This window comes from Echinops telfairi, unplaced genomic scaffold, assembly GCF_000313985.2.
Source record: "Echinops telfairi isolate 266 unplaced genomic scaffold, ASM31398v2 ScPeMD7_2;HRSCAF=8, whole genome shotgun sequence".
In the NCBI taxonomy this organism is placed as follows: domain Eukaryota; kingdom Metazoa; phylum Chordata; class Mammalia; order Afrosoricida; family Tenrecidae; genus Echinops; species Echinops telfairi.
Window position 1 is genome coordinate 45,160,698 of NW_022103898.1, and position 10,840 is coordinate 45,171,537.

A 10,840-nucleotide genomic window follows, 5' to 3' on the forward strand; every position below is an offset into this window, starting at 1 on the left:
GAAGTTAATTTGGTTCAAGCTATAAATTTCTTCTAAAGATAAGGAAATTGAGTCCAATTTACTTTTATATAGATGTTCTGCATATGTTCTGCATATGTCAATTATCAATTTACTGTCTCTTAGCAATAGATGAACTCCTCAATTTATGATGTGTGATAAACAAAGCCATTCCTATAAGCATTTCTCCTTTAAAGAGATCACATTAAGTTTTCTCAAAAGTGGGCAGTGAAGGGATATTGTAGGAGGAAGAGTTTGGACTATTTCCAGGCACAGATTAGGGTAACATTGGCTTTGTGGCATGATGGCATCTCGCTCAGCCTACTTTAACTGCAAGCCTAAAACAAGAGCCCTTTGTAGGTTTGTAGCTCCAGTTTAGGGATAATCTGTGCTTATACCTTTTAAGAAGAAAATCAAAGACTGAGCCATGTCACAAACGTCGTTATAACTCATCACAATGCTATCTGTGCAGAATCAAAGTTCTCCATGGATGTTCAGAGCTGTGACATTTCAGAAGCAGTTCATTTCGACTGTCTCCACAGGTAGTTTTTGGCGGGTAAAAAACCTCCAACCTTTCAGCTAACAGTGGAGGACTTACTGTCTACTAAGAACGAAGTTGCTCAATGTTTGCCCCTGAGCCCACCTTAGGAAGTCCCGCCTCAAGGCTGGCCCTGCACAAAATTCTGGGCAAACAGAAAGAATAATGTGCCTTTGTCAGAAACCAGCAAAGCGAGGGCAGCAAGGACCACGAAGGAATCAGCAAACCATGAACGATGACGACCAAAAAGGTCTATTCTATCTGGGGCTCTCCTGACATCGATGGATGAAGAGGACCTCAGCGTGTATTTTCCACCCCAGAGGGGCCAAGCCCATCCTCGTTTGTGTACTGTGTATAAGGGCACTAGTCTCTGAGCTCTGGGCTGATGCATGGTAGAGTGTCAGCCCACGCTGATTCGCTGTTCTGCCTCAGCCCTTCTGCACCCAGCAGAGAAATAAACTTTGCTGTTTGCAACCCACTGGGCCTCCAGACTGAATTGAGCATCTTCTCTGGACCTTACACTTAATTGTTTGTATGGCCCAGTGACGCCTGACATCTATCTAATGATTGGACCCAGGTACTATAGCTTATATTTATGTACATCATAAGCTCCATAATATCAGAACTGTGTTGGTCTTAGTCAGTACTTCCTATCCTGTGTAATGCATATGGCTGTCAAGCTACAAGCAATAAATACATTTGGATGAACAAAGGTCAGGGTTGTCTTTACATAGAATGGATCCATTTTCTCATTGATGAAAATTTGTATTGCGTGGTTGAGGTATTTGGAGAATTTACCTGGAAGGAAGGTGTGAACATTTGGATAGCATGTCCTCTCTTTCATACTCAGAGCATGAGTCTTTTGGATAGGCCCTGTACTCTCAGTAATTGTAGCAGAGGTTGAATATCTACCAAACAAATCTTCTACCCTTCTTTGTCAGCACAATGCCAGAGCTCTCTTTCCTTGCCTTTTTGCAATTAAATCATAGCCATAATCCATTTATTCATTCATACAAGTATTTATTCTTTAGATATATATTAAAGGGTCGATCATGTGCCAGGAATTTCTCCTAGATACCTACAATGCTTCATTCAACAAAACAAAGATGCCTGTGCTTTGGGAATATAAAATCTAGATAGGGAGATGGACAATAAATATAACAAATTAATATGATGCTGCTATAGCTAATGGTGTCTAAGAAAAAATATTTTAGGGGTTCTGAGAAAGATTATCCTTTCTGATTGAGCCCAGGTCCTTTGAAATTTCATAACCGACTATTATTTTATTGCATATGATAAACTTATTTTAATATCTGACATTATTTACTAGTCTAAATCCTAAACATGGAATGGAGAAATTCAATAGAATGCTATTAATGGAAAAGCTTTTCCTTGTTTTTGAGAAGCCATTATCCATTTAATAATGTAATATAAATAAATGATGTATGCGGACAGCAATAAAAATTCATTTACTCATTTATTTTCTTAGCGAATACTAAGACACATGCAATTTATTTTTGCTATTTATTCAGACCTGTAGCAAAGCCATGCATGTGTTAGGCTTATGAGTGCCTGTTATCATGATGTGTGGATTCTATGTATTCCACATGCTCATTGCCAGAGTTGATGCTGACTCAGTGCAACTGTAGAAGACAGGGCAAAACTGTCCCTCTGAGTTTCTGAGCCTGCAACTCTTTACAGAAGGAGACTGCCCCAGCTTTCCACCTTGGGTTGGCTGGTGGTTTTGAACTGTGAACTTTGCAGATCACAGCAAAATGTGTAACCACTACAACACCAGGGTTCCTTATACTTTTTATATAGGTATATGAAACAATATTATTTCCTAAATTTAATCACTATGAAATTATAAATATATATGCTGAAACTATGTACAACTTAAATATTCATGTATGTGCACATGCAAGAGACACATGCATATACAGCATGTTAAAATACTTGATTATTATATTTTAAATTATATTATTGGGTTGTGCTTATCCCATGTGAGGCAAATCTCAATGGTCATCTTTGGAACCTATACTTCCATTAGCTACCACCTACAGCCTGCAGACATAGTATTGGATACCTAGTAAACTATCTCACTCTGTCTTTTGATGGACAAAAATATGTGTGCGTGTATTCTGTAATGGGAATATATCTATATCTATATCTATCTATCTATCTATCTATCTATCTATCTATCTATCTATCTATCTATATACACACACACACACGCACACATACATATACTCTATAATAGGGTGTTTCTTAGAGGCAAGGATGGCAGCAAGACTTGGGCATGTTATCAGGAGAGACCAGACACTGGAGGAGGACATAATGCTTGGTAAAGTAGAGAGGCAGAGCAAAAGAATAAAACCCTCGACAAGATGGAGTGACACAGTGGCTGCAACAATGGGCTCCAACATTAGAACAATTAAGAGACTGGTGCAGGACCAGGCAGCGTCTTGCTCCTTTGTACGCAAGGCCACTATGAGTCATACTCAACTTGAAGACACCTTCGCAGCAACAACAGCACTCTCCACTATCAGACAACAAGATGTGCTGACTGTTAGGCCAGACTTAGAATACCTTCCTTAACAGAGCTCAGGCTTTATAATGCAGTGATTATCTTCAGATGTTTCCATTCGTTACTTATTGTTAGTTTTAAGAATTAAGTATTCCAATTTACTTTCAAACTTATCTAAAATTAACCTTAATTTTTCAGTCAACCATATTTTATGTTATTTTAGTAGGCAGAGCCTCTGACCCAGATTTACTGGTATTCTCAATGCTTGACATTCATATTTTACACTTTGATTTTGTGTAGATGACTTTCTTCCACCTTTTTTCTTATTTAAATAGCAATTGTTACTCTATACGCAAATTAAGTACCTCTTTCACAGCAACCACATCAATTCATTGATTTCTAAATAATATCTTTCCTAATTCAGAGAATTCAGCACCATAGTAAATGGAATTGCATTTCACAAGAATTTTATAAGCCATAAGAAGAGCTTGACTATGCTATAAAGGCACTGTAAATTCTCAATCCTAAATTTGATAACGGAATATTGTCCTGAAAAGATTAGAAGAAGGCTATAAGAAACATTGCAAGTATACAGTGATGATTCAAATGTGGGTCTTGAATGAACGAAAAAATAAAAGCCCCATGTTTTAGCCCACGGAAGAGTAAAAGGCAGTATCATACTGAATTTGGGATAAAAAATCTGACTTCAGGTTTTTTGGGGGTTTTTTTGTGTGTGCCAATGACAGATTAGTTAAGCTTACTGACTCTGATTTATATTAACAATAAAAGAAAAATAATCACTATCAATATGAAACTATAATTGAAAAAATTACAAATGTTCAGCAACAAATGTATTACCACTATAACACATTATTTATTTATTTTAGTGTTTAATGGGGGAATGACATGAGAAAACCATAGCCATTAATGACATCAGATATTTCCCCAAACTTATGAGGAATCTCTTGGTACATTCATTTTATAAATAGCAGTGTTCGAAGGAGAATGTGGCTCTTCCTATCTCCCTTGAAACCATCAGCTAAATGAGAGAGGTCATTTACTTGTCCTCAAGTAAAAGAAGAGTAAGTCCTAAAAGGTGAGGGACCAAGGGAGGTGGGAGGCGGTGGTGGGGAGGGAATTATTGAAATGATTGGCATGCTCAAAGTACTCTGATCTTTTTCTAATTCTTTTTTTTTTCTTTTTTAACATTTTATTAGGGGCTCATACAGCTGTTATCCCAATCCATACACACATCAATTGTGTAAAGCGCATTTGTACATCATTTCTCAAAACATTTTCTCTCCATTTAAACCCCCGACATTAGGTCCTCATTTTTCCCCTCCCTCCCCGCTTCCTCTAATTCTTTTTATCACGGAGAAAGGTTTGACAAATACTTTGGAGGTAATGGCAACATAAAACTTACAACAGCAGCAAACAATAAAATCTAAGGAACTAATTTTTAGGCCTTTTCTATGAGTATATTTTGGGCTATACACTGCAAGTGCTACACGCATTTACTCATGGGTTCCTTGCTGATGTCCTGTGAAGGAAACAATTATTTTCCTCACTTTACAAAAAAGTAACGCCATTCATGGGAGTTAAGTAATTTACCCAAAGTCACAACAACTTAGAGATGATGTGGAAATAGGATTGGAAACCTGAGCTAATTTCATCCCAAGGAACACATAGTACAATATTTTAGCATTGAAAGAAAAAAAATCTAAAAAGTTCAAAGCCTCCAAGAGTGCTCTATAGCTGCAGCCACCCAGTAAACTACTCTCTATATTTGGCTTGCAAAGCTAAAAGAAATATCTTAACTTTAATAAAGTGATAAGTTTTGAGAAAAAAACAGAGTTGGTGGGGCAAGAGGGGATGGGAGGAAAAGCAGCTTTCAAAATGCCAAAGTGGTGTTTGGCCAAGGGCCATGGAGGCTCGCACCCAATAATTTGAAGTGAAGGATTTCTATAGAATAATAGTCTATGCCAGGTTTTTAGTCAAGCACGTATGAGAAGTAGGTTTCTTAAGAATTGAACTAATTAGCTATGTGCCTAGATACGAAAAAACAAAAACCCAACGCAGTGTCATCGAGTGGATTCCAATTCAGACCAAGCCCACAGGAAGCAGCAGAACTGCTCCTCGGGGTTTCTGAGGCAGTCTCTTCTATCCTCCAGCCCAGACACTGGGGACCTTAACACAACTGATTCTTCATTTCCTGCTACATATAGGGGTTGAGGACAAAGAACTTTTACTAAGTACTTATTTTGTACCGATTGCTCTAAATCTCCTATACTTGATCCTCACAACTATGCAAAGTAGGCATTTTTAAGATTGTTGTTCTGACTTTAAAGACGCAGTCCCTGAGTCCTGCTGTGAATGTAGGCACACCAATTTCAGTGTCTGCGCTTTTTGCCACCATCATATGCTATATTATACTAAACCAGTAATGACTATCATTAGGTAAGAAGTGTTTTATTCATAATCATTCCCTGGCACAATAATTATTTTTCCAAAATGGTTTATCTTATGCTGCCACTTAAGGGATTTAGGGATCAGTAGTGTTTGCACTAGTGTCACTTATTAGGAACACATTGGAATTGCAGTGAGAGTAGCCTTATTTTAGTTTCCCAGAGAATATTGTTAAGAGTGGATACAACATAACCTTGCATACTTTCCGTGATCCAGTTCCATATGAGTAAAAGATGAAGTTGGTGCATTTCAGGGTCCTTGCTGTTCGATTGCTGTGTTTGTGTCTGCAAGGGCTTCACAAAGTTCATGAAAAAATGCCATTATATTCCAGTTCCATTTTATCTGTGAACTTTTTGAATCCCCTAATATTAAGAATAGAATGTTGATGTTCCGTAAAGTCAGAGAATGATTTTGTATTATTTTGTTTACTTTTACCTGCATTACTCCAAAGTTAAAAATGAATTTTTAATAAATAATACATAAAATTAATAGCATTATTTGTCATTATCAGTGGAAGGCCAGTTTCTTCTGAATATTGATTTAATTAAAACAGCATGCTAATGACAGAAAATTTACATTAGTTGAATAGTTTTACTTAGGTAAATAAATCTATCATTTTTATAGCTATATGGATCTTCCCTTGACTAGATTGTACTATCAACTAAGGACATTCAAGCACTCTGATATCTTTGAAGTTCAGGATATATTTTTAAGTGAGCCATACTTAGCATTTAATTTCAAAATTTAAATTCAATTTTATCAAAATTAACTTAAATACATTAATAGATTTAAATGATTTAACTCTAGGAATGCCAGATACCTGTGTAATAAGTGCATGTTAGAGAAATACTTTGAAGTTTCCATTTATCTGGCAAACAATCTGAAAATGTGAATTAATCAATTCTTTACATTCAGTCAAATATTAAATTTATATGTGTACAACTACTATTATTGAATAATAAGGCCTTTACTTTAAAAAATCCTAGATATTTAAAAATAGCTTTTAATCGACATTAAGCTATACTGAGGTTTAATATACTTTGGGGAAACTAATAAAATAAGGTATCAGAAAACTATAGTTTACATTAATATATTATAACGTTTAAAAAGAAACTTCAAAATCTCTAGGGCACAAATTAAATAAGCACTGAAAAATTAGGTTCCAATATAATTCTTGTTAAAACCGTGATAGATTTATATATTTGAAGAAAATTGTTTTCTTCTAAAATTAATAGGTGTGTGTATGAAAGACTTAAATGAATATAAAAAGTCAATATTAGTAAGTATAATCAAACAGTTAACAATTTCATGAAAACAGTTTTGAAGTGTGTGGGATTTTGACAGTGTAAGAGTCTTCTTCAGCATTCTGCTTTTTTGTAGTTTTCCTTAAAAATTAAATTTACCTATAACATCTATTAAATCAATAACAAAAAGCCCAAACACACTACTTTGATATATAAATCCAACTTATTATAATTAGTTTAAAACTTCTTTGAGTAATAAATGATCAAAGAATTCAATATGATCCACAAGGGGAAAGAGGATTTGAATCACAGAATACAATTAAAGAAAAACTGATGCTGTTAATTTTAGAAATAATTTAATTTTGCTTATATCAAAAGAAGGCATTGAAAGACAGAGAAAAAATTCAAATACACGTCTTTGGGCAGCTCTGGTTGTGAGCACCCTACCCCCATCTGTAAAAGCATGCATGTTGGCACTAGGTTCCACCAATTCATTTGTGATTTCTAAATTAATTCTGACGGAAACCACAACTTACTTGAAGATCCCGCTGAGTGTCTGTGTGCTTGATTTTTTTTTTCTCTGTTCACAGACAAAGCACTTCCACTGGTCATGGAAGAAAGGTCTAAATCCGTGTCTTCTCTGCTTACAAGTCTTGCCTGGGAGCAATGGAAGAGAATGTATACAATCATGAAACAAAATATGGCATTTTCTGAATGCAGCTCACATTACCCCAAATAAACAAACAGGCTCTGTCAAACAACCTTCTTCAAAATGATACCACAATCCTTTATTGCTGCCCAGGCAGAACAAATGCACTATGTCAAAGCATTTTTTGCAAATAAGAGCCGATTTTAAAATTGAGGTTTGCTATTTGAGTCTGTACAACAAAAGAAAACATTTTAGTACAGTAATTTTGATGAAAATCAATCTTAAAGATGGCTGATGAAACTTTAAAAAGCTTAGCATCATTTATTTACTGGTATATAATTTTATTTTTGATTGAATAGTAGAAATATATTATCAGATTATTTTCTCAAATATTTATAATAGACTGCTTATCTTTAATATTTTGAAATGCTTTTCATTCTATACTTGTATACTACAAAGTCAGAGAACATCTCTGACTTTTCATCATACCTATTATAAGTATAAAAATCCATTAAGTTGAATTTTAGGGAAATCGTAAATATGTAGATATGTCAAAATATGTTATTTTGAAGACATAAGGATGAGCCCATATATTTGACCTAAAATTACCTTTAAACATTTATCACCCTCCAGGACGAAACGTAAGTTGGAAGAATCTCTTTGTTTCTATAAAATATTACTGTGCATGTCTGATATCTTTAAGAAAGAATCTATTAGGATTCAACTTGGAAGTAGGAGGAAAATGTAATGACAGAAAGCAAAGCAGCCTTAAAATAGCTGGGATTTAACCCAAACCACAATACGCTTCAATTCCTGTCAGAAAGCATAATCCTTAATGTTCAATGTGATAAAAATTTACATCAGGCAAAATAAAGCTGTAAAACAACCACTGTGGTTAAGAGCCTTTCCCCACATGATGTGCTACAAAACCTCACAGAAATGGGACCTAGGAGTTATCTTTGGAAAATTCAGATTTTCACCCTTTTCCTTCATATTGCCCCTTCCTACATTTTCTCAACCTCACACACACAAACTTCTCATTGTTAAATATGCAGTTGTTTCAGTTACTGAACTTAAAATATACCTGGCGAAATGATACAATTGCTTTGGCAAAAAACCTTAGTTGGAAACTATTTAAAATAAACTAACCATAAACTGACTACCAACTTAACACTTGTAACTACTATGAGAACTGCCATATTCATTCTACTTATCTCAATTAGTCCATCAATACAAAGGCCTTACAGTAATGATCAGGACTAAGAGGAAAACAACAAAACAATAACATCATTTTTTGGGAACCAAAGATACATTTACTATATGCCTCAAGTTAAAAAAAATTCTTAATTTGTTTCAGTTTGATTATATACTTCACTATGCATATTTAGAAAGTAGAAATCTCCCCATCCACAAATAAAATATCTACATGGCAAGAATATTTGTGAACATGTGTCTTCTCCAAATCTCATTATCAACTAAGTTATTAACAAAACCCAAATTCATTTTACCCAAAACGTCTACTGGTGTTGAGTGAATAATGACTCATAGTGACCCCTTAGGATAAAGTAAAAATATGCTTAACAGGGATTTCAAGACTAAAAACCTTTATAGACAAGACCTAGAATTAGAAAACCAAAGAGAAGAACACACTCAACATATTTTAAACAAGTCAAGAAAAATTGCCAGCCTCAGGTGACAATATTCAAAGTATCTATTAACAAAATATTGAACCATGCAGGGAGCATCAAAAGGAGATGGAAAGAATAGTCATTGCATCTAAAAGAACTAGTAGACATTCCACCACTTCAGGAGGTAGCGTATGAGTAAGAACCAATGATGTTGAAGGAAGAGTTTCAAAATGCACTAAAAGCATTAGCCAAAAACAAGACTCCAGGAACTGATGAAATACCAATGGAAATGTTTTAGTCAGCTGACGAAGCACTGGAAATACTCACTTGTCTGTGATAGGAAATTTGGAAGACAGCTACTTGGGCAAACCAACGGGAACAGATCCCTACCTGTAACCATTCCAAAGAAAGATGACCAACAGAATGCTCAAATTTTAGAACATTATCATTGATAACACGTGCAAGTAAAATTTTCGGAAGGTCATCCAACAAGGTTCTCAGCAATGCATTGACTAGGAATTGACAGATATTCAGGCTGGATTCAGAAGATGTGCTACAAGAGATATCACTGCTGTTGTCAGATGGCAGAACATATTTAGCATTTCTCAAGCTGTAAAAAATAAAGAAAAAAACCCAAACAAGACTTGAATTGAAATATTGAAGGAATCTATGGGCAAACTATAGATTGATACAAGAAGCATCAAAAGATGATGGAGTAGTGAACTGACAGAGAGGACGACAGGGCCAGGGCCAAACCCAGCTATGCTGACCCCTCCCCAGAAGAATGGAATACAAAGTACAGTACTGAAGATATAGCCCGGGAAGAGCAGCAGGTCTGTCCAGACCACACGGGTGTGAACTAAGAGGGAAAGAGAGAGAGTGGAACTTATCATGGCCCTTCAAGCCCTGGGGATGACATCACTGCTCTGAGCAGCCAATGCAGAGAAAGGATGGTAGGGCTGGCCCCACCATGTGATGCGATGTTCCCTCACTTACCCATAATGCTATGGGGGTGTCGCACTGGAGACACTGTCCAGAACCTGTGCCTGGTCTGCCTCATGTACAGTGCAGTGAAACACAAAGGGAGTGTAATAGGGCAGCAAGGGGAACAAAGTAACCAAGTCTCCAAGGAATCCTGAAAATAGACTTTTGACTTGGGGGACTTGGCACCCCATCAGACCTGATTAGAAAACACTCATAAAGGTCAGCAGATAGATCTAGAAGAATCTGTAGGGGTTTTTTTTCCTTTTCCCCTATGTCTATTTATATAAGATAGGCAGAACAAACAATCCCAAGGAGAAAACAATGGGACTGGTGGTCCCGGGGATTTATGGGAGAGGATGGAGCAGGGAGGGTGAGCAGGGCACCAACAAACTGAGGGATGAAGGAACAGGAGATCTAAAAATGATGGTAAGGAGGCCTGGTGGGATTTTATCAAGTGCAATGGATCCAGCAGCAGTTACTGAGAGTCAAGTTGAGGGTGAGCAGGATTGTGAGAAAAGTGAAAGGAAATAGAGGAAAGAAGTAGGAAGCAAATGTAAATATATTTACTTTATAACGAAAGGAATAGAGGCCAACATACATATATTTATGCATTAAATATTAAGATAGCAGATGGATTTTGGGCCTCTACTCAAGGCCTCCTTAAGCACAAGAACACTTTGTTCTCATAACCGAGCACTCTTTGATTATCACCTTCCTGACAGGATCACCGAAGACAAAAATGGTGCATAAGCAAATGTGGTGAAAAAAGTGGATGGTGCCCAATTATCAAAAGATATAGCATCTCAG

The 10,840-nt window shown here is 36.1% G+C and overlaps 1 protein-coding gene across 1 annotated transcript in view; it reads right to left on the bottom strand.

Annotated features, from left to right (window-relative positions):
* The window catches only part of LRRIQ1 (leucine rich repeats and IQ motif containing 1), a 232,578-nt gene that overhangs the window by 17,645 nt on the left and 204,093 nt on the right, over nucleotides 1-10,840 (bottom strand). Inside the window, exon 21 of the mRNA XM_045288642.1 lies at nucleotides 7,309-7,429. Coding sequence (XP_045144577.1) covers nucleotides 7,309-7,429 — 121 coding nt within the window. The remainder of the gene's footprint in view (nucleotides 1-7,308; nucleotides 7,430-10,840) is intronic.